The sequence below is a fragment of the Pezoporus occidentalis genome, unplaced genomic scaffold (assembly GCF_034315485.1).
Source record: "Pezoporus occidentalis ecotype Australia unplaced genomic scaffold, CSIRO_AGI_Poc_V1 ctg113, whole genome shotgun sequence".
Classification (NCBI taxonomy): domain Eukaryota; kingdom Metazoa; phylum Chordata; class Aves; order Psittaciformes; family Psittacidae; genus Pezoporus; species Pezoporus occidentalis.
In genome coordinates, this window is record NW_026912918.1 from 51,816 (window position 1) to 76,672 (window position 24,857).

Below are 24,857 nucleotides of genomic sequence, written 5' to 3' on the forward strand. Positions count from 1 at the left end.
CTCTGTAAAGGTAAGCAGAAGTGTGCTCGCACAGGCCAGTCTTCCTCCCTCCCTTCCTTCCTTCCTCCCTTCCTTCCTTCCTTCCTTCCTTCCTAGGTAGCACCCGTCTTTATTTTTTTTAAACCTTTGGTGTCAAAATCTTACTGGGAAAGGAAGCTGTGAGGGGAAAGGGTCAGCCAACAGGAAAATATCGGGTGTTTCATTTTCCTTTTGTAGGCTGGCATGGGACAGAGCACAATCTAGGAAGCTGTGTCGGAAGCGCTCACCTCTTGACACTGCTGCTAATAGGTGGTTATTACAGCCCATTTTGCTGAGAGCTGAGGTTGGGCTCTGGCTGCTGCTCTGGTGATAAAGCATTTTACCTCATCTAGAAACCATAAATACCACAAACTTTTAAAATACTCCTCTGTATTTCCTTTGTTAAATTAAATATTGTTATAAGTTTAGTAAGGGTATAAAAAAATGTGATTACATAAAACAGAAGCATTACCTAGGTAAGGGATTTATTTTGAAATGTGTGTCTATAAAGTGCAATTATGGGTTGTTTTTAAAACAAGTCTGAATGCAGATGAACTGACAGTGGATTCTGAATATTTTTGCACACTGAGAAAACTTTACATTAAAGGGGAGTCTGCTTCATGAGAAAAATTCTGATTTCATAATTGATCACAGATTGTTTGCTTTCATTTCATCTGTTGTTTTCCACTTTTATATAAAATATATTCCTTTCTTCTGTTATTTTTGTTTGTCAATATCTTTTTTTTTCCTTCCTTCCTGTATTTCAGTATAACTTAATATACTTTTGTTGGACAGAAAATTCTAGTGCAAAATGAAAGGTAGCCCGATCACTAAGTTTAGTAAAAGAGAAGGGTGAGCTGCTGGTAACAGTCCACCTCCCACTAATTCAGTTGAAAATTCCTGTTGACTTCATGGAAGCAATAAGTGGTTATAAAATTCCCCAAATTAATAGCAAAGATTTTATATGAACTTCATGGTAAAATCAGACAATTCTAAACTTGTGAGATAAGCAAAATGTTCTTTATTATAACTGCAATACTAACTTGACCAAACAGTTAGATTATCAGTATTTTGCATTATTGAAAATGTAGCTGACTCTGTAACTTTGAAATATATGTCATTAAATACCCTCTCAAGGAAAGTCTATGCTTTACAGTCCCATTTTAGTAGGAGGATTTATTAATGATACATAGTACAAAAGAGTATTGACATTACAGTGTCTTCTCAAGGCTGTATGTCTCTGAAATGATGGCAGATGTTCCTTAAAGCTTGAAATTTTCATACATATTGTGTATATTATGAAGAGACTTACTTTTGCATGGGCCTGATCTGCAAGTGTTCTAATTAAAACTATTAGTTCTGAGTACAAGGTGCCTACTGCTCAGAGCTGTTTAATCTTCAAGTGAGGTGTGCAATAGAAACTTTGAAGATCAAACCTTTTACCTTGTTGTCTCTTTTTCCTGTGTGTAAAATAGGTCTCATGTCTGGCTAGGTCAGGAATAGACCTAACCAGGTCAGGAATAGATTTTTTGAAAATGCACAACATCAACTAAAGAATTACAGTCATATTTCTACATCATAGCTATAGTAGTTCTACCATAGCAGAACTACTCTATAGTTTTTGATAATTCACAAGTAACAATGGCATTATCATTAAATACTGGGTAGTGCCTTACCAACAAAGATGACAGGCAGCAAGACAGCTTACAATCTCAGCAAACTGTAGGATACCCTCCAATAAACTGTTTCCTACTCATGTGAATAATTCTCTTACATCTACTCTGTTTTCTGAAACTTTGATCATTCTTCTGTTTTGAAATACATATGAATTTTATTTTTCTCTATATATGAATAAGGGTTTCAATCAGCAGTTTCCTAAAGATTGCTTGATCTTGTTTTGTTTTATTTTTCTTTCTTGCAGTCCATTCTGTAGTCATAGATCTATATTTACCACAAGTATGCTTTGCCAGTTTTGTATCCACAAATCTAACCTTCTGTGTTGGAAGAACTTCATAGTCTGTCATTTCTGCAAATAATAGTCTAATAGCTGGTCTGTTTAAATTATTTCTAGGAGAAAATTGGGCTTTCTCCAAAACCTGCTGTTGGCAAGGTTGATCCTTTAATGCTAAATGTGGTTATTTGGTGAATTTTCAGGTAATACACTTTGTATTTTATTTTATTTTTATTTTATTTTTATTTTCCCTTTCCCTCTCTTTGTATAGTTTAGTATCTGTTTTGGTTCAGCTTCCACTAAGCAGTAATTTATCATGTCATTTTTCATTTTCAGGGGTCAGGAGCGTATCTGTTACATTTGTCCTTACACAGAGAGTCAGTGAGGACAACTGAATCCCTTACATCACATTATCACATTTGTGTGGTCTGAAAGGCTCATTGAGTATTAAGCTATTTCTATGGATTTTTTGAACCAGATTCCAAATAATACTGGCTGAAAATGAAAATTACCCTTTACCCTTCCTTTTTCTTCTTTTATTTTAATAATCAAAGAATTCAAGAGTAGGAAAGGTTACCACATCCTTTCCTCAGCAAGAGTGGACTCCCTTTTTTCTGGATTGCTTTTTATTTCTTAATGGAAATTCGGGGGGGGGGGGATCATCTTCATTGTTCATCTTTAGTTTACGTGTAGAAATAAAAAAGCCTAGTCTTACTTTGTTAAGTTTCCTCTTACAGAAATGTAAATGTTTCAGTGATGTAAAATTCCATTGTATGATGATAGATTTCATAAATCAAAAGGATGAGCTGTGATGATGTTCATTACATGACTAGCGATTGGAAAGTAGATACTAACATTGTATTCAAAGACCAGAAATACAATTCTGAATTTTTTATTAATCCAGAAGGAAGTAAACTAACTGCCATTGTGCCATCAGACCAGATGTCAGTATCCGATGCAGGGAGGTGGAATAATGCACTTTACTGTCAGAAGGAAGAAAGAATCTTTGAAATCTTATTTGAGGAGGTAGTCATCCTGCATGCACGTATTCCTATTTCATGCATTCAGTCAAAACATCACTAATTTGGAAGTCTGGCTTATCGTCACTTCTGTTAGATTTGGCAAGAAGTTATGCTTAAGGAGAACAGTTAATCTCAAAGACATGAACGTCTCTACAGTCTTAAGAATACATTCTTAAAGAATATAGATCTATCTTAAAGAATAGATGTATATCTCAAGGAATATATATACATCTTAATACAGATGCAGTGCAATGTTTTGTAAGCTAGAATTTTGTGGTTTTATTATTACGATTTTACTACTTGCTCACTTAGATGCTCACGTTTGTAGAAAAATGGTGCAAGCATTACATTTCCTAAGACAGTATCTTCTTGATAGTCAGAATCACTGTCATCGATACTAGGCCATTGTATTAAAGAATACTTCTGTTTATTTTTTAAGAAGCAGTGCCTTATAGTTTCCAGGCAGGAAGGTGTTAGTCCATCATTATATCTTTTTTTCATCTCTCTTTTTTAATTTTTAATTTATCAGTACTTGAAAGCCTGGTATTCTTAAGCCCCTAAGGCAAACTCTTTGACTTCCTCTGTCTGGCAGACGGGTTTTAGCCATGTATTGTTTATTAAAATGTTTATGCTGTCACACATACTCTGTTTGTCTCAGCTGGAAAAATCCTGTTTGCTGGTTGTCTTAACGGTTTCAAAAGTATTTGCATTTTCCATTTAATCCAAGAAAAAATTACATGCAGGTATTTTATATTGTTGTCAGAGACATCAAAGCTGAAGCTTAGCAAGTCAAACACCTTTTATGAATGGTGCTTTTTTGTATGCATAGGAAGCTCATTCCCTTAAAATAGTCAACCCCCCAAAGTTAAAGATGCCCCTCTTTTAAGAATTTTGCATGAGTTTTTCTCCAGATGAACTTCTAAATCATATCCTGAATTTTATTTGCAGCTTATTTCAAATCCTAATTCCTGACTTCTTGTTGGGTTTTTTAAGACTTCTAAATGAGCTTTATCTATTCCTAACATCAAATATTACTGGTTTTGGAAGTCAGTTCTTGTTTGCATTGTGTAACACTGATAGGGCCACTGATGAGTAATTGAGTAATGAACAGCAGAATGCCCCACTGAGAAAAAACAAATGCATTAAATATTGTGGAGGTTCACCAACTCTGTAATGCTTATGATCTGAAACATACTTTGCATTAGAACTTGTTTTACCTGTATTAATTATGCATACATAGTACTAGACACAAACAGGATGCTTTCTAGTGTGGAAGCTGTGCCTAAAATAACAGAAAAGGAGGACTTTGATTCAAAGGACATAAGCTGAAAAAGATCATGAGTGGAATTTTGCATGAAGCTTGAGAGAGTTTTTCTATCTCAGGAAAATGATAGAACTTGATACAAAGTAATTCTCAACGGAGGGTGCACTGATTAAGGCCAGATTCTGTTCCCACCCTGTGAAGTAGCCAGTGTCTGTGAATTCACCTCTGTTGGCTAACTCCAGCTTGGCATGGTTAAATGTATTACCACTTACCACTTCCCAGGCTCACCAAGACCCAAGTATTTGAAATTCCTCATTCATCCTATACTGAGAACTGTAGCAGGGCTGCAAACCATACACAAGTCCTGCTCTAGCTGCATGCATATAGCAGCAGTTGAAGGATTTATTGTAGTAGTGCTAATAACAGGAGAGGCCTCTACAGTTCCCTCCTCCTCCCTGCCCAGAGAAGAACTCTTAAACAATTCCACAGTGTAAGAGGGCTGGCATCCCATGGTACATGTGGCAGCCAAGTGACAAGGTGGACTTGCTTGTGACATACAGTATTAGAAGGGTTAGACCAGGTGCTCTTGTTGGTTCACCAGTGAGCATCTGAAATGCAATTGCATATCTCCACATGAGCTGGCTCAGATCTTGCTGCTGGCTACTCAGCAGTGCACAAATCTGGGTTTAATAAATATGGAACCATAAATTTAGACAGGAGCAGGAACAGGCGACTAACGATTGTGACTGTCAATGCCCTCTCATCTGTTCATGCAACCATTTGTGAAGCCATGCTGTAAATCAGATTGCTCAGTCCAGATTTTAAAAGTTCTGCCTAAACCAGTGATTTTTAACCAGAATTATTCCACTGATTAAGTTCAAGCTCTGATACCACAAACAGTTGCATTGGCATGGTTACAGCATTGGTAGACTGGGACACACAGATGGTGTGGAAAGAAGGAGGGCAGGCTGCTGGATAGTTATCTTGCCAGTGGGGACAATATCCCTGCATAATTCTAACCTTATTCTAAACCACTGACACCATCAATTTTAATTTTTGACCCGTGATGCTCAGCCCTTCTCAAACTATGCCTATAGTCAAACTTACACGCTTGTTAATGTCTCATTTGCAATGCTAGAACACCTAATGGTAATAAATTGATCAAGATCAAATTCCTGTCAAGATTAGCCAGCTGTGAGTTACAGTGTTTAGACAAAGCTTTATCCTAGCTTTATACCTGCAACATGAAGACAAATCTTACCAACTCTAATGTGAAATCATCAGGAGTAAACCTATATCCACTCCTTGTTTTGTGAGGGTTTTGGGTTTTAAATAACTCTATAATGGTGGGTTGAGTTTGTACAAAGAATTTTGTGCCATGTTACCATCCAAGACCTAAATTTATTCTACCATGAAATATAGCAGTTGTATACTGGTGAGAGTATGCCTTCAGCTTCTCTTGTAGGTTACTTTTGAATACATAGCTCCTGTTGAGTTCAGGTGGAAAGGGGAGGCGATTCTTTGTTAAAAGACGATGTGTCACATTTTAAATTCTCATTGTCTCTAACCAAGAAAGGATCCTATTTATTTCAACTGCTGCAGTTAGAAAGAAACATGAGGCAGAAAACCATCACTTAAATCCTTCCCCTTTTATGGCTACGCATACTATTTTACTCCTTTCATATCCTCATGGATGTAAGTATAATCCCCTACATTTCTCTACCAAAACAAAAAGCTCTTGGTATTTTCTTGAGATACTTGAAATGTACTTTCAATTTAAAAAGCAGATCTTCACCTTAATTGTCTTTCTCCTGCTGTGTTTCCCCTTATAGTCTTAAAGAAGGAAAAACTGTCTCTAAGCACGAGAATATGTTAAGCAAGAGAGGCAAAGTTAAAACTTGGCAAACACTAAAACAAATTTTCCAAGGAAATGGAGGAGACCAGTAAATTAATTCCTTATGTAACTCCATTTACCTCAGTGCAGTTACATGAATGATGAACTTGGTACCTTATGCCTCTGTGGTCAGAAAAGGATTTCTGTGATCTTAATCAGCAAGTATAAAATAATCATTCTTAAGAAACAAAATTGTAATTTAAGTATGATAGAACTGCCCTTGCTATTTTTAGACCATTAATATAGTTGTAAAAGAACAATAGGTCTACAGAACAATGACAAAAATGTCTTCATAAAAAGATTATTACATGATGATTTGCAGCTTACATCCTTAGTAACAGTTTTTTGTGGGAAAGAGGAATTCATGAGAGACTGCTAAAATGGGCACTGACATCAGGGACAGCTTCTTTTTCTTGTAAGTTCCAAAAGCTTTTCTCCAGTTTGCTGAATCAACTTAAAGTTTTTTCCTCTGATCTCATTCTCCTCCCTGACCACTCCTAATTCAGTGCTCCTTTTCCTTAATTTTCTTTGGGTTCTGCTGCATATACAGGGATCTCTCTAGCTTCTCCCTGCTGAGTTTTCTAGGTTTTTTCTTCTCGGGCAGAAATATTCAACGTCTTGAGACAAATAGAGGTGTTTGGATTCCACCATGATTTCTTTTTAGATTTTAAATTTCAGTATACTTAAATTTAAGATGCTTTAAAATAACATTTTTTCACTGTGACAACCCAGCCTCCATGTGTCGATCTTTAGTACTCGAATATAGCTGTACACAGAGATTATTTCCATTTTGTTGTTCTTATGAAACATCAACCCCTGCCTCCTCACCCCACTCCCAAATTCACAAAATGCTTTTATATCAATATGTTATGATCTTTTAATACTGTAATATAAAAGTGTCCATATAGTATATTATTTCAATGAAATTGAAGTAAGCAGTGTGACTTTTTATCTTTGCCAACTTGCAACTATCAGTTTTAATACTGAGGAAAGGATCTGTGTATACATGCATATAAAAGATGTGAAAATACAAAGGTATTTATTTAAAACAGACAAAACCAGGAAGATGATAGAATAGCAGAAGGAAGTGGCCTCAGATATAAAAACTTTTGCTTTGTATAGCAGAATTTATCACTGAAAGCTAAGGTTGGCAAATTGCCATGCTTGGGATAAAGCAAGCAATGTAATGTAAAAAAAAAAAGAATTAGTGTACAAAATACAATGGACGCATTTGAAAAACTAATGTCCTAGAAAGTAATTTACTTAAACATTTTTTGTTTCCTTTCTTTTATGTGTATCCTTAAAAGCTTCATTATATTTTCAAATAGCAGAAATCTCAGTTGTACAGATGCATGCAGTCCTCTAAGGATGTCTGAATCAGTTGTGCCATTCAACAGGCTGTAGAAAATTTCCAAATACCCATAATTAAGCAAAGATGGTGGAGATAATTTTGAAATCAAAACTATTAAAGCATGTTTTATATAAAAATTATTCACATACTGCACAATTTTAATCCACAAAGCTACTCAAGTAAGTGTGGATTGCTCAGTGTTTAAATAGAATTATCCATTTCCTTTGTTTGTGGGGAAAAATTGAAGGCCTTAGGAAATACAGTACATTTACATCTGAAAGACTTTTCACGTAAAAGTTTTTGAAACCTGCTGTTGACTGAGAACATTGCAAAAGCATGAGAATGTGGGATATTTAGTTCAGTTATTGTACCAGCTGAGAATGAATGAATTCTTACCTGGAAGGATTATTCCTCCTCTCTGGCCTGGTAAAACCTGCATTCTGGTATTCCTGCTAGAAGAAAAACCATTTCAGTAGAAGATGGATAATGAGCACAGCCAAATTCTCACGATTAACAAAACCATGCCCTTGCTCTTTATTCCCATCTGTAAGACTTTTCCAGAACTCAGTGTGTATGGAAAACTCCAAACCTGAAAAACAAGATGGCTGATAACTGCAATTAAACAACCAGATAATTTTTTCAATATCTCATCACATTTGCAAGATAAGTAGACTGTTATCTGAGTACTATCTATATTCTTAAATAATGTCTCCTCTCACAGTGAAAACCTTTTCCAACTTGTTGACAAGAATGATTGTCTCCTCCACAGATGAAATCATTATAGAATCATAGAACAGTTAGGGTTGGAAAAGACCTTAAGGTTATCTAGTTCCAACCCCCCTGCCATGGGCAGGAACGCCTTCATGAAGTATTTTTAGGCATTTCTTATATTTCAATTTTTTTGTGTCCTGTCTGCTTCTACAGAATTTCTAGATTTGCTCTTCATGAAGAGCAGGATCCTGACAGTTCTTTTTTTTAGCTGCTGCTTTTTCCTGAAATGGTCTGGACTTTCTGCATAATTTGTACAAAGCTCTCCTTTCTATAAACGTGGTATTTAATTCTGTTTTAGTAAAGCTGAGATATACAGGTGTGAGTTAAGAGAGAAATTCTTCATGTTCTTCAGCTAAAATAATGAGAGCCTGTTTTGAAATTACTAGAAAGGAGAGAATATTGTCTTTATTAAATTATAAAACTGCAAGTAATGACACATAAATGCAGATAAAGCAGTCATCTTAGAAATTCTAACGGGTAATCAATTAAGATGTTATTCTAGAATGCTCATCTTAGGCAACGGGAACAAGTAAAGCGGTATATTTATCACACTGGGATTTTGATTGATTCTATTAATTCTAGAATAATAGAAAAGAAAGGTATGCTTTTACCATGCTTAATGTAGCACCTGGGGATGTGTTTCCATTCTTTGCTACCAGACTTTTTATCATCTATGGAAAGCACTTAAGCAGAAAGTTATTCTAAGCAAGCAAAGATATTCATGCATGTGTATATATATATATATATATATATATATATATATATAAAAATTTATATGTCGTTATATACAGGCAAAACTACAATTTCATATTTTATGTTAATGAAATGGTCTTTTATCTCTAGATCACAGGATTAGATGTATGCAGGGAGTATTCTTAGCTAAAGACTCTCTGAATGAAGGCTGCTACAAAGCTGGTGTGGATATACTGCATTGGTTTCAGTCAGCTTTGCACAGAGCCAAAACTGTCCTGTCACATTCAATAACTGGTTAAAGAATGAGAAATCTTCTTTTATTTCCTTACAAAGCCCATTAGCAAAAAATTTAGATGCAGACTCTACCTCTGAGTTTGGAGTCTGCCTGATTAAAATAATTTCTCCTCCCTTTGTGATAACAACCTGCAATTGTTTAACACTCCTGTAGTACTTCTTTAATAAAGCCACTGGTAATAACAGCAAATTTACCAAAAGATTAATGTAAAATTTTCCCTGAATTACTGAATTTACTGCTACTTGGGGTGTCTTCTGTTATAAATGGAAATTGCAAGGAGACACCCTATTAGTTCCCCGGCAATGTGTATGTCGGTCACAACACCCTTTAGAAAAACGGGGAGAAATTGACTATGGATTCTTCTGTACAATAACAAGAAATTATTACAACATAACAATGTTTGTCAGATTAATTTGAAAGCAGAATTTGTTGTGATTTAAACTGTGAAAAGAAAATGAGTTCTGAAAATACTTCTTTATGCCCTTTTCTTCTAAGAGCCTAATTTCTTGGAAGGACTTTCTAATTAGTGTAATCTGGTGTGACTTCATTAACCCACCATTTCAAGTAGATAGTCCAATATTTTTTTCTTGATCAGTAGTAGTAGATAAAGTTACTAAACTTCTATTTCTTTAACTGCAGCACCAATGTCAAGCATGCGAATTTAAACACAGTAATACAAAAGCCAGCATACCGCAGGTGAACAGTGTGTACTCCAGAAACAGAAAAAAAAAGAAACTTAAATCTCCAGGACAAAAGAGTTACACTTACTTTGCAGAAAAAGATATAACCACCTTGTTAACAATGACTTTGTGCAGTTCATTTGGAAATATCTAAGAATAAAAAGCAATACTGACTAAAGCTATGTAAAAATCCTCAGCAAAAGCTGTTACCAACTTATCATTCAAATAAAGTAACAAATTTATACCCTTTTACAAGTTGAATTCCTGGGAGTTTTCTGTGGTTTAGAAGACCATCCAGTATGCTGTAACTTTGGACATTGTGTGGTTTATTTTTATAGTTCTCAGTTAGTAAATGCTGACTCTTTGTTGCAAAATAATACACTTAAGATTTTAAAATTGTTTTTTGATGAGTACAATATTTGGAAATTATGCAATGAATGTCAAAGCACTTCAGGAACATGGTATTGTCTCTGTCTGAATTGCTGCAAAGATTCACATTGACTCTTCTGTCAGTAGGCCTGGACTTTTAACTTGGCCTAAATTTAAGGATATTCCCATAAACACAGAAGTCCAGACCTTGTAGTTTGGTTCATATGCGGATATCCTCGTGCTTACAGAGCTTTGATTATGTCAGCAAGGCTAGACATCAGCACTGATCTTGTGTGATTGGATTACTGGATTGAAGCTGCGATTTGTCCTACTGAAACCACTTCAAGTTACTTACACAGATAAATCCTACTATCAGATTTTTTTTATTATTGATTACACTTTCTGAAATAAAAAAAAAAGGAAGCCCCAAAACCCCACAAAAACCTCGCTTGCTTTCTCCACCTTTTCAGTGGACTAGTACGCTGTCTAGTTCTGCATTACCAAGTTTACATAGGACTGGAAGGACAACAACTCTGGCGAAAAATAGTAAAAGTGTTATTTTCCTTTTCCATGAAACAGATGTAAAATACCTGTGATTTTTTATTTCCTGTGAATCCATTTCCAGGCCTTATTTAATGCCACCACCTCGTGGGATCAGAGATATTTGACAGAGTTCCTATTTATAAAGGAAAATCGGATCCCATTTATGTTGCCTCTTCTCTCAAGCTGTAATTCACATCTTCTCATGTTTCTGGCAAAATGATCTGTCAAAATTAAACCAGAATATGTTCAAAGCACTTTTCTTTTTTTCTTGGTTGGTCTCTCTTCTTTATGTTGGGTTGAGAAAAGTCATCTTGGGTATGTCACTGTCTATCACAGCTAGAATATCTGCTAGGAAGCGGAAGTGCAGTTCCGAGGCAGATCAACTGCTGGATTTAACATGTGAGTAACAAAGATTTACCAGAGGTATTTTCATTATAAAAGCATTCTTTTATAGTAACTATAGTAAAAATAGCAATATACGAAATGGAATCAAACCTTTGGACAGTGCTGTTTCAAGAAGAGCCTTCAGAAAAAGCACTTCCTATGTTAGGAAAGAGAAACTGCTAAATAATCTGTTCAGGAACAGCAACAATGCCTAATGGATACTTTATGAAAATATACTAGAATTAACTGTAAAGTAGCAAAGATTGATGAACTGTCTGTAACAAAACAGTGATGAAAATCTCGACAGCCTTCTAGGTTGCTGGCATTGACAAGAAAGTAGTTCAGATAAACAAAAGGAAATCAGAAGATACAGTTACAAACTGTGAACCAATGATTATGAACCAGTGAGAAAATGTGAGGAAGATCTCTGAAAATGTTTTGACAGTGACAACACAGACCAGACAGCTTTTATTTTGACCAACAGATTGTTGGGAACAAAAACTGTAGATCAGAGTGGAGGACTTGAAACATGCTCCAGTCTGTACAGATGTTCTCACTCAGAAAGCAGCTAGAGGGACCGGAAGATAAATGAAGGCTGTCCAACTTTGAAAAAGGTTTGGATTTTCATTCTGTCTTGATAAGTAAATCCAGTTTTTGTTTTTTTCAGCCTGATAGAAAATTCAACATCTATAGACATGACCTAAAATGACAGATACCTGAAAATGCACAAGCAAGACCTTAGAAAGGTGCTATACAATATCCTAAAAATATTTTTTGTTTTAAATGCTTTTATGTCAAAGGAGGGGAGCAAAGATCAGAAATTGGAAACGTTGTTAGTATTCTAACTCTGGAGCAGGTCATACATGCTTGCAGGCAGCATGCAATACTTGGAATGCAAGGCTAAGATCTGAAAGGCGATTCAGTTCTCTCTCCTGTAGAAAACATTTTTTATTATTATTATTATGGAAAGCAAGACAGGATTACTGAGCTCAGAAGGGTTATTTGTGAATAACTTCCAGCTAAAGTGATTAAGGGCTTCAGCCACTAGCCAAAAAAAAAAAAAAAAGAGCATCAAAAACATCCTGCTTGTCATTGCTGCTGGCTTTTTGTTCAATGAGGTGAGCATTTGTCTTGTGTTGGTGTTGGTCCTCTGCCCTTGGCAATACTTCTAACAATGAATAATACTTGAATTCCAAAATGTGTGGGCTTTTTCTTTTTCCCTTTGAACTTTGTGCTTAAAGATAAATAAAGAAGTATTTTGGTAAGTCTAGAAAATATTTGTGATAACAAATAGATGTAGTGCTCCCTAATGGTCAAGAGACTTACAATGTGCTTTTTACAAGCACGCCACAGTCCTTGATAACAAGAACCCCACCTAATATTTTATTTTTTAACTGAAGGTGAAGCACTGTATCTACTTTTAAAAAATCATCTTCTTAGAAAATGTGAAATGTGATTATCTTCAGCAGAATCTTTGATATTTGTGTTTAGCTAGAGGATTTTTTGGTTTGTTTTTTTTAACTTTTAAGCTGCCCTTTTATCTGCCAGGAAAGGCAAGAGCTAAGAAACACACTGAAGAGGAGAATGTTGTGATGTTTGTGATGCTAAAAGGTTCCTCTGTCAATCTCAGACTTGCATAGAGGAAATTTGAGCTCCTGTACAGATGAGCTGCTGTCATAGAATCCAGTAGTATGAGATAAACAAAGACAGACTACCACAAAGTCGTAGGCCACCACCTTGAATCTGACTTCAAAATGCTTCAAATCCTAAGCAGAAGAAATTTGGATAGTCATAGGCTGTCTATTCCTGACTTACTTTACAGAATTATTCTGAGTTCCTTGAAGCTCCCCATGTACTGCAGGCATCATGTCAATTTATATAAATACACATAAAACAACTGATAAACCATCTGAAAGTGATGACAACGTGAGTGATTAAGACTAGATCACATCACTGTGAGAGTAGGGTGGCTGGAACATCATGGGCAGCCAAAGAGATTAGATACCATTACTTCAGTATGTACCCTACAAATTCCAGAAGCAATGAGGAATCTGAAGTGAGAATCTACAGGATCTACAGCAGAGAGAGCATTGATAGCACTTTCTTAACTGAATGTCTAACCACATGCTGAAACTTCACAGACCTTACTGGGTTACATTCTTTTCTCCTCCTGCCCTCCCCCCTCTCCTTTTTTTTTTCTTTTCAAATGCTTGTTTTGAGGGAAAGATGCTCTCAGTATTCATCATTAGGAAAAGTAGACGCTCATTTTGTACTCAAGGTCTATCAGCCTTCTCTTCAGGATTGTCAATACCACTTCTTTTCAGAATAAATCCAGCACACACCAATAATATACTTCCTCAAAATATAACACTTACAGCATCAAGGGATGCTGAGATCAAACACAAACTGTAAGTTTATTATGTCTTTTGAGTCTAAAATCCAAAAGTCATCTGACAGCAATTTTCAGAAGAAAAATCTAAAAAGTGAGGGGTTTTAGTTTTTAGTATATTTTTTTAATGCTCATCATTAAGCAGAGGATACATGTATATTCCACTTCTTTAATTTGAATATTTTATTCAGCAAAACCAAGGTCTGGCCTATCTGTTAATACTAAGGTGGTTTTAACCCTGAAGAGAAACACCCAGGATGTTACCCTCACTTACCTAAGAGAGCTGCAGTTCTATGTATTTAGCATGGCTTGCTTTCCCCTTCTAAAATGAAACTTGGTTACAAGATCAGAGCTAGTTAGTTAGGAAATACCTTAGAATTATATTGAATGTGTCTGGATTGTTAAGGTGTGTAACTAAAAAACACGCAAGAAGAATGCCTATGAATGAACATAGGTGGCTAACATGATAAAGCTAGCCTAGAGCTCAGATGATGCATTTCCAAGGCCAAGCAAAAGGCATTTAGCCCTTTTATTCTCACCCAGGTTTTAAATTTGTTTGGTATTCAGTAAACACACATCTCCCAAATTGTATCTCTGGAAAAGCCACTCACTGACATCATATTGTCAGAAACAAGATCTCTTTAAGTAGAATCTAGAATTTATAAAGTGAAAAAATGGAATGAGAAGCAGCAAAACTAGCTCTGTTGTTGACCACAGACAAAAGATTTTTAAAAATACTTTTATTTCTGTTTTTAAATAGCTTGATAAAACTCATCAATTGGTACTCAAGAGTTCAACTGTAAACAGTTACAATACATTACCACTGTGTATAGATTTTGTACATTAACCTATTTGCAGTGACAATCCATAAGACAAGTCAAAGTCAGCATATTTATAAACTGAAATGCACTGTGCTAAGAAAAAACAATGCCTTTAACTGAAAATATGTAAAAGACTGATGTTTGACTCCCTCCTGTGGTGTAAGCGAGCAGCATCACCATTAACAGCTTCTGGTAGCTTAGGTAGCTCTCTATTATTCAAAAGTCTCTATTCACCTCATTAGAACAGATTTCAAGTTTACTATGGAAACTCCTCTCACAAGTTAAAAAGTGTTACAGTAAATTTCTAAAATACATATAAACTTGTAAACATCTTTCTCTGGAACAAAAAAAAATGGTTTGTGCCAGCCTCCTCCATGTCCCACACTGCAATAAAAAAAAAAAACAGGGCCAAAGACCAAGGCCATAGACTAAAATTGTTGTGCATGGGTAACATCACAGCTTACAGGAAGAATTAAGGGTCAGCATTTAAAATTGGTGTTAGTCACCAGCAGGTAGCAAAACCCATTTTCAAGGAAGTTCATGGAACACTCAACGTGATGAATCAGGCACTAAGCATTAGATTTACCTACTTTTAAGAACAAAAGCTTAAATTACATCTCGGTATTTTTATATTGGATAATACGCAGAATTGACTACAGACAGAAACTTAAAGAACACCAATACTGTCACAAGTTTGGGGTTTAACCATTTTTGCTATCTGGTTTATACAGATCTTCCACAAAGAAGGAAAAAGATTTGTGAAACATTATAATATTGAGATCACATGAATAAACTTCACCTTTTCAAGGCAGATATTCTTTCTGGAAGTCCCTCTGGCCATTTTCTGATTCTTTTAGCTTTTAAATTTAATTCATTTTGAACAATGCAATAACCATCTGCTTGGTCTGGATCTTTTATCACGAGTTCCAGAAAGACTAAGATAATTGAGATTTCGGAATGCAATACAGGACTAATTTCAAAGTACACAACAGCAGGATTTACTTAGTGCAGGGTGGTAAAGGATAGCATTATTCTAGCACTTCTGTATTACTCTTGTTTTCAGAGTATCAGCAGATTGATATCTATGTCCTAGTGTATTTGAGCTGCTCATAAATATTAGTATTTTCAGATGCAGCAAGTTGTTTATTTGACATTGAATACTATTGAATGCAGCTTTTCCTTGATTGGAGGCTTTGAAATTTGAGATATCAAAAGTGGATTATTCACAAACATTTAAAAAAAAACCAACAGTTTATTTTTCTCAGTTATTGGCTGTGCATCACAGAAACAAGTGGCATAACACATTTTATTCTATGCACTCTTAGAAAAACAAAGTTCCAAAATACTAAGAATGTCTGTGAATTTTTTAGAAAGATACACCAATAATTAAAAAACAAGGAGTACTGAAGCTAGTGTAACTTGTTTAAGCTTTGACCTCAATGTATTTGATAAGCCCCAAATTCTAGGTGCAGTTTTCAGCTGACAGAGATACTACAAATTCAAATTAAATATTAGATTTCAATCAAAGAAGCTGTTTGGAAGGGAAAAAGCAGAAATGTCACACTGACCACCTGTTGCTCTGCCCAATGTACCACTTTTCATACACCCTAATGACAGACTACGGGTGCTTACATCTCTACGTGATTTCTGTCAATTTGTTATACACAATTAATTACAGGGAAGTGTTTCTGCAATGGAATAGCATATCAGTATATGCTTATGCTGAGAAATTATGGGGGAGGAAGAGAAGGAAAATACACATAAGAACAGACCATAAAGACAAAATGAACAACTTGACAGTAACATGGTATATTAGGAGAGTACATACATTCTTGCTTCTTCCAAAAATTCAGTGTGCATGCCTAGAATGAGGGGCGAGGGAGGAGCAAAGGAGAAAGAAAGCAAACTTTGGCCGAGTTTAAGAAAGTGCAGTTTTTACAGTCCTTGAAAACAAAACAACAATACCCCCCAAAAAAATCCAAACAACAAAAACCGAACACTGAAAAAGCAAAAGGTTAACAACTGTCTACAAATAAAACTCATACTCCATGACAATGCACACTATGATTTCTAAGATTGCACTAGCTAATATCACACTAAGTACACCACCATCTCTACTGCATTTTGCATTGTAATGTCAGAAAGTAAAAAAGCATTTGCATAAGCATTCCAACATCATACTCTGATAAAACACTTTTTATCTACATGCAGAGCTCTATGTGCACACATTTAGAAGTGTATTTTCTTTTTCAAAGCAGTACACCATATAGTAAACTGTCACACAAGTGTACATTTATGGGAAACTACTAGGCAATTCTCTAAATACTGGATATTTTCTTACTTAATTTTTTTTTTTTCTAACGGCAGAACACTCTGCTATGTAGTGCAGGAAGAATCTGGACACTGATGCATATTTTAGAAAGCATGAGTTGTTTAGTAGAACCCTGACATTTTGCTTAGAAATACCTCTTTCCAACACCAACAGTAGAGCAAGACAAGAGGGGAACTGGAAATATGAAGGCAACTCCCGGTTCAGTATAAAGGTCCTTTACCTCTCCTAAAGATGTTATTCTTCTGTACTGTAACAATCATCCAAGACAGTCTAACAGCACACTTCCTCAGAAAGCTCTCCACATCTCACTAATTGAAGCTATGACACTCCATACAAACTGGTTCTTAACTGAGACACCTTCCATCTTTTGAGATGAGTTAATATTAAAACACTCTTAGGAAGAGAACAGTGGCCTAAACCATACAGCGTTTGACTTATGTATAGTTTCAAAGGACTGCCATCCTGCTGGTTCACTATTCTCCCCCCAGACAGTAAAATCCATTTGAGTGTTGTCACCACCGGTCCAACAGCTCTATTAGTGCAAGAACAGTGCTTTCAATTTATGGCCTCCCAAAGTTTAAAGTGCAGTATATTGTGAGATTTTAACATACCAAACTATCCTTTACTTGAATTTCAGAAGGAATGTTCAAGTTAAGAAAGTTACCTTTTAGGTTTTAAGCAATAAAATTCAAGGCAAAGTACATAAACTATCTTAAAATGGATTAAATCCACTCACCTAAGGCTTATTCTTTGTAACTTATGTTTAATATACATACAATATCAATCATTTTGCTTAGCTGTACTGTATCTGTATTAAAGTAGCCCTGTAGTAAGTGATTAAAGGCCATTCAAAAGCAAATTTTGCTTAAAACAGGACTGTGTTAGTTGGACTGTGATAACGCAACTATTCAACATTCCAAGATCCTCTCCTGCACAGGCTTGTCATCAATAGAGACAACCCTTCACGCCCTGCTGTACATGTGTTTAAGTTCTAGTTTACATGTAGTTTTGTTCCAGTCCCCCTTTAAAATCAGCACAAAGAACAGGGGCATTAAACACTGGATTCATGCTTTCACACCTTTAGCTACTCCTCTTGCCTGTTAACCTGACAATATCACCACCAAGTTTACGTACAGTAGAGCAGAGAATCTTCCAGGCCAGAGAATCTTCCAGGCCAAACTATTCAGCTGAACAAATAAGGTCTTGGGTAACAATTACAGGTACAGCCATGCTAGTCAGTTCTTTATATAGAACAGCATTCAGTTGTGGATCCAGGACTGTGTTTGTATGCACCTTAAAAAAGCTGACTATACGGGAAAATGATATTTCTTTACCTGTATAGCTAGTTCTAGAGATCAGGATGCAATTGCACAATGTTTTCTTCAGCGATCAACCCATAGTAAACATGCTCCAACCCCTCACCACCTTCATTCCTCTACTCTTAGCTCTGCCAAGTGTTTTTTTGTTGTCTGTAGTATGCACAGCAGCTTAACGCTGTAAGTCAAATAAGCCAGACTTTTGGAGAAATGTCTTTGTTTCTGGGGTTTCAGATCCACATTGCTTCAGCAATCCTGATCCACAAACACTCATGTTAATACCACTACAAGGATGATAAGTTGCAGCAGTGGAGATGGGAGTGAATAGTATGAATGGCTTGACTAACAGGAAACTTGCTGTCAAAATAATTACTTACAATATGTAATCCATTATTATTTTGAGGTTTTTGGTAATTTTGCAACAGGTAATGATGAGGTTAAGTCTAGAAGTTCAACAATTAATAAAAGTATACACAAGGGGAAAAGTTACTTTTATATTAATATAAATGGCTTTTTCTTTCTGACATCCAGAAGAAAAGCCAACCAATGGTAACAATTAAAACACAACATACCATTTAACATAAGAAGTAGCGTATCTTACTTTCAGGACTCAAATAAGTTTAAAAAAATCCAACATTTCTCTCCATAACACTCATAACCAGGATCTCCTCTTCATCATCAAGGACTCTGTGCAAACACCACATTAGATACTCTACTGGATTTCCAGGTGAATTCAGTTCAAAATAAATGCAACATCACTTACTCTCTTTCCAAAAGGAAGCAAGCTAGCTAGCAAAAAGGATACTTGGTGTGTGAATCACTGGCATGACTTTACCCTACATTAAGTCCTTACTTTTAACTCAAGAGTGAAGGGTGAGCTGAAAACGCATCCTAACCATATCAAACCCTCGCTCCTTAGGTAAGCCCACCTACACCAACTCTTTTATTGAGAATTTTGGAAACAGAGTTCAAACTCTGACCTACTGCACAATGACCTTCTCCAACTACATGCTTGTGGAAGCCTATTCCTGCAATTCTTTTTCACAAGCTGCTCTATTGATTCCAACATTGTTCTCCATTCTTTGCCAAACCCTGTTGTCAGAAGTTTGTCCCAAAGCCAAAGTCAACAGGCCCAGAAATTATTACTGTGCTTCAGTGATAACAATCACTTTTTCAAGGAAAGAAAACATTCTTTTAAAAAGTTGTTTATAGCGTCTATTGTCACGCAATAAAACTCATGAGATAGTTTAAATTAGAGCAGTACCATCCTCAAAAAGGAACACTGATGAGAATTATACTGTGTTGGAGATCACCACCACCACCCTCCCCCCCCCCCCCAACAGCTTTCCAGTTTAAAGTATTTTAAGGACTGGTACATTAGATAGTGCTGGATTCAGAGAAGGAATTTAACTCTACCAGAAACAGTTTCAGTGGAAATGGTTGTAAATAGCAGCCAGAATACTCTGCTAATACAAACCCTAAAGAAAACAAAGGATCTGTGGTAAACAATCAGATTGGGTTCTAGTCTAGTGTTAATGGCAGACCTGCAGAAGTTGCAAAGAGTTTTGAGATTAACAAGTTCTTTCCACTCAGATGCAGATATACCTTACCAAAAAAAAAAAAAGTCCCTATTTTTACAACAGCCAGTTTTACTAGCAATTACACAATATAATTTTTACTTCAGCTACTTCTCCCTGAAACTCACTGTAACCTTTTCTCCGTTAGTTTTCTATTAATGTTAAAAATAGTAACTATTAAAATCTAGTACTTTTTTACCTTCAGAGACCTGCTAGTGCAAAAGCTAGCACCCAAATTACTAGCTGTATGATGTGAAGACTGTTAGTCACATATTGTATATTTGAAAGCATTTGCTTGTATCCAAGTATTTGCTCTGAAGATACAAGGTTTAAGTAACAAAGGAAAAACCATGCTTTCTCATTGTTTAGAAGTCCCATAACATATTCATTCAGTGGAGCAAGTCGGATAGAACAGAGATCAGGAATTCCACCAAGGCCAAACTCTTTAAGAAATGCAAGCTGCAATTCATTCTCTTTGCTACTGCTCATTCCTAATTCCAGAATCTGCACATTTTTATTAGACTGCAAATTTCCCAGCCAGAAGTGTGCAAAACATACAAAGTTGTCTCCTGGACAGCATGACCCGAAGTCTCCAGCAAAACTACAGGCTTCCTCAAACCAGCCTGGTACTGAAATATTGTTAATATCGAGGCTGTCTTTCCCAGAAGAAAAAAACAGATGAAATGAATCCTTCCAAGGAGCAGCAGCTGCACTTGAGGTCTTCCCTGCTGATTCACTCCAACCCAGAGGCATTTCCTTGCCAGTAGAAAGCAGAGGTATAGTGTTGAAGAGAGAACAATTCCTGGTGTTAAAATAAAATAACTCCTGTAAACTGCTACTGGGATTTTGAGAACTGTTCAACACGGAATGCGCATGTGTCAGGTGAAGCGCTGCCTTGTGATGACCTGGGCCACTGTAATGAACTCGTTTCTGGTGCAAGTCTTCTTTCTTCATAGTCCTAGAGAAGATGAGCACAGCTTTGCTGTCTCACGACAGGCTGAACTAGAAGAGCATGACTGTCTCTAGTTGCAAGCAGCACACCAAGTCACAAGTCAGTGGATCTCAATATGGACCTAAAGAGAAAGAATGCAGGAAGTTATTACATTGATATCCCAGTTTTTTGGTGGCCAGTACATGGAAAAATAATTAAAAAAAAGTATCTTTAACACAAAGAAAATAGCAGGTACAAAGTAACAGTAGCCCAAACAGGAGTCTTCTTACATGCTGCTTGGGCACATCCAGAGGGCTGGGAAGCATACCCAAATACAAACTTTATTCTGTAGTTTCAGTTTTATCTGCTACAAACTCTCTTTTGGTAACAGGCATCCAAGTGAGTCAGCAAATGAGCAGCTGGAGAAATTCACTCTGTAACTGTACCACTTTCCTCCACCAGCAGAAAGGCAGACTGTAACTGATTAGAGATGTAACATTAAAGGCCAATATTAAAGCAATCTTTCTGCAAGCTGCAGTCAGACACACAACACTGGAACCAAACAACACACCATGCACAGCTTCCCAAAGGAACTGGTCAGACTGGCTGTACCGGCACAGTCAAAGGGTATTGGCTCTATTGTAGACAAATGCCAAGCCAATGTTCTTACAGGAGAACTATTAGGTACCAGATAACAAGCAAAGGCAAAGCATTTTCAGCCATCCAGGTTACTAAGCTATGTGTACAACTCAGCAGCCTGGCTCCATTTCAAGCTTCAGCACTGTAGGACGAGTCCCAGAAATAAAAATATGAGACGCCACATTTTGACCTCTTCCCATTTCAACTTACCTTTTAAAAGGCACAAACTGCAACCAGACTTGTCTTTCAGCACTTGGCCACTGGCCACATGTCAAAGCTTTCATTACAGCTATGTTTATGAGGACAAATAGTGGCCAGTCTTTGGCTGGAACAGATGTTTGCTGTGACAGCCCATAGTCTGGTTCTGTTGCCAGTTAAAAAGTAAAGCTTTTCATTTCATCATGAAACCAATGAAACTTCAAACCCTACAAAGAGCATGAGCTCCTAATGTCTTTAGGTCAAAGCTGGTTTAGGCAGTTCAATGGCTTGTAGAGACAGGCTCAAGGCAGGAGACACAAATTAAATCTGAACTTTCATTTTCAAGCACTTATATTATTATTTAAATCTACCTCTATTTCTTCCCTGCTACAATTGTTCTTGGCTTAAAAACAAACAAACTGATGAAGGAAATTATTTTCTTTGCTCCTTACAGGGTGTGCTATCGAGGTGCACAGGCTCACAGGTTACTACCGGTCGGCAAGTTAACGCTGAGTTAGCAACACGAGCGAACTCGAATGCTGCCCGTTTGGTGCTGGCGCCCGGAGCATGCGGTGTAGCGGGACACTCGCACATACACCGCCCGCCGGGTGAGAGGACGCATCCCACGGCACCTGGCCGTTACCCGGGGGAAGCGACAGCGGCCGCCGCGGGGGTGGGGGAGTGCCGCTGCCAGAGGCGGCACCACCAGCTGAGGCCCGGGATCGAGCCCTCCCCCAGCCCCCGCCCACCTGCAGCCGCACGTTGAGCATCATGGAGGCGACGATGTAGAGGTAGGGGAAGTTGATGCGGAGCTTCCAGGCCAGGTCGAAGAAGATGAGCAGGGTCCTGGTCAGCCCCTTGCAGAACACGCCATAGGACCGGGCCGCGGCCGACTGCGAGAGCCTTGCAGCCAAGGCGGACAAAACCGCCGCCATATAACCCCTGCCGCGGCCGCGCCGCCCGGGCCCCGCGGCCCCCTGCCCGCGCCCGGCGCTGGGTGTCGCTAGTGGGGCGGAGCCCGGTGACGTGCTCCCGTGCGTACCCGCCGCACCGGGGCAGGCGCACTGACACCCCGCCCAGCTGCGCATGCTCAGAGGGGAAAGTGGGGGCAGCAGGCTGCGCCCTCTGGGGCGGAGCGCGGGCAGGGGCCGCTCCCCTCAGGGCTCTCAGCCGCGCTGGGCGCCTCGGGCTGGCTGCTCCGCTGTGGGGCCCAGCCCTGCAGTGTTGCAGTCGCCCGTGGAAAGATGCTGTGATAGTCCTGAGCTCCGCTTCCAGTTGAGGTAGCACCTCAGAGGGGGAGGGGACGCCCGACGGCTTGACCCGGGTGTGTGCTATAACCTGAACAACAAAACAATGGGCCATTGATACTGATAACGATTTCTGGGTTTGGGAGGAGGTTTGTAATGTTTTTTTACAAAGGCTAAAGTGAATTTAAAATACACTGGTCAAGTACAGATTACATGTAAAGTTTCATCTCCCTCCCTCTTCCCCAGACTGTTCTATACCGTTTCCATTCAACCAACTTTTAATAACTAAAATAAAGCAGAAAAAGAAATACATTGCCTAAACTCCTTGTAAAATTCCATCTTACTGCCACAGAATCAAGCAGGGGCACAGAGAAAGAATAATTCCAGAACAAAACTGGGCACCTGCTCAGATTTTTTCTGTGATCCTTTTGCCTATAATCCATTAGTAGCATAATAGAGTGGAAAATACTGGAAAACCCTGTGTGTCTAGAAACTGTAAATAGTTCAGTTAAAGAAACTACAGGCACTACCTTGTGCTCTTGGGAATGGGACTATTTTAAGGATAGAGGGTGTTTCCAGAACTTGCCCCTGCCTGGTGTCAGAAGGGGTAAAGCATGTTTTTACATGACAGAACCAGCCAGTGAAGCTATCCCTAATAGTTTTTAACCCCATCAAGTCTCTGGACAGACTTGAAGGAACACATCTGGATCTCAGGCCTTTAGATAGCTCCTTAGCATGAAAATCCCTGATCTACTTCCTTCAGACCCAGTTCTCCAGATATTGCAGGTCATTGCTGTAAGGTCAAGTAGGGCTGACTGAATTTCAGCTGTGGACTTAAATGTTCTCTTGGAGCTAAGATATCCTACTGATTCTTACAAAACAAAGCACCAACCACTCATTCAGATTTAAAAGGTTTCAAAAAGAGAAGTACCTCCAAACCTGGTTTCTCAAGAACTTGTCCATCTTCCACAGGGCATTCTAAAAAAAGCAAAACTCTTCAGACTCCTCTTTAGCCACAGACTTCTGTCAGTTCTTCTAATCACAGATGAAAGATCCTCTCTGACACCAGGATTGATCTGTCCATGATTTCCCATCTTCAATGTGCCTGGGTGTCTTGAGCCTACCTGTTACTATTCCAAAGAGGAAAAACTTCAGAGGACATGTTATCTGCACTGTTTTCATTATGGAGAACTTGAAAGAACAGCTCTCACTGTCCCCATGAGTTCATTCAAAAAGTATCCTTTGGGTTAATGTTACAGCAAGTTACAGAAAAAAAAAAAAAAAAGCCAGAAGCTATGAATATTTTCCATAAACTCCTAATTCCACAGTGTCCTAACGTGTGTCACAGTTTTTCAAAAACAGGTATAGTGCTGCCAGTGGAAAAGTAACGTACACAGCAGTCGTTTTACCACTGTGTGGTGTCCCCATCCTCCCTTCTACATCAGCTCAGCACATCTGGTTTGTGAAGACAGTGGAGATCTTTTTCCTCCTCATCTTAAGTTTTTAATAACCCTGTTAGTACTGGAGGCACAGGAACTGAGGTGTGTCCAGGCCCTACACTGGAATTCCAAGGTAATTCAAATTCCCTATTTGGGAATTCCCTATTTTGGATCTCCCAAGGTAATTCAATATTCCCTATTCAAATTCCCCAATTCCGTTCCCTCCCTCTGTGAGTACTGAGACCATCTCCTCAACAGCTAAGCACAAATGCGATTTAGCTGCCTCAGGACATTTAGCAGCTTTCCATGATTAAATTGGAATGCAATGTGATACACAAAGGTTACATCAGGAAGCTGATTAACTTGTATCAGTAGATGTCTGCCAGATGCTCATCAGTTCTGGCTCATGTTGCACATTGAAACAGATGTGACACAGTATCAACTTTAAAATCTTCATAACCATGAATTACTTTTTACACTTGAATAGGCAATATAATTAATGAATTAGGTCATAATAACAGGTTAGCTTTAGTATTGATTTGGATCTAATTATTTAATTAAATAGTGAGATTGATAAAACACTCTTTAGCTTTCCAACAAAGAAAGTAGAGGATAATGCAACTGAATACCAATTGAAAAGATTCACCAGATTTTATCACATCCAGATCTGGAAATTAGCTAATTATTTTGACAGTGTAAACCTCAAAACCATCCCACACTTCCTCCTTTGGTT

General features: G+C 37.7%; 1 protein-coding gene and 2 long non-coding RNA genes across 4 annotated transcripts; 2 read left to right on the plus strand and 1 right to left on the minus strand.

Moving 5' to 3' along the window:
- The first annotated feature begins 70 nt into the window (after positions 1-70).
- On the plus strand, positions 71-3,630 carry LOC134171734 (uncharacterized). 2 transcript variants are annotated; one of them, XR_009967721.1, is made up of 3 exons: positions 100-1,974; positions 2,090-2,172; positions 2,306-3,630. It is a non-coding gene; the product is annotated as an uncharacterized LOC134171734 (long non-coding RNA). The 2 variants fall into 2 exon arrangements; XR_009967720.1 differs by having other exon boundaries at positions 71-2,172.
- Positions 3,631-9,070: 5,440 nt separating this feature from the next.
- LOC134171741 (uncharacterized) lies at positions 9,071-12,500 on the plus strand. The gene is made up of 2 exons (XR_009967723.1): positions 9,071-11,250; positions 11,543-12,500. It is a non-coding gene; the product is annotated as an uncharacterized LOC134171741 (long non-coding RNA).
- Positions 12,501-14,348: 1,848 nt separating this feature from the next.
- LOC134171729 (small integral membrane protein 10-like protein 2A) lies at positions 14,349-22,467 on the minus strand. The gene is made up of 2 exons (XM_062634227.1): positions 22,188-22,467; positions 14,349-20,743 (listed from the first exon to the last, which is right to left on the minus strand). Exons 1-2 carry the CDS (start codon positions 22,371-22,373, stop codon positions 20,723-20,725), a joined length of 207 nt encoding a protein of 68 aa, XP_062490211.1. The 5' UTR covers positions 22,374-22,467; the 3' UTR covers positions 14,349-20,722.
- Positions 22,468-24,857: the final 2,390 nt, after the last annotated feature.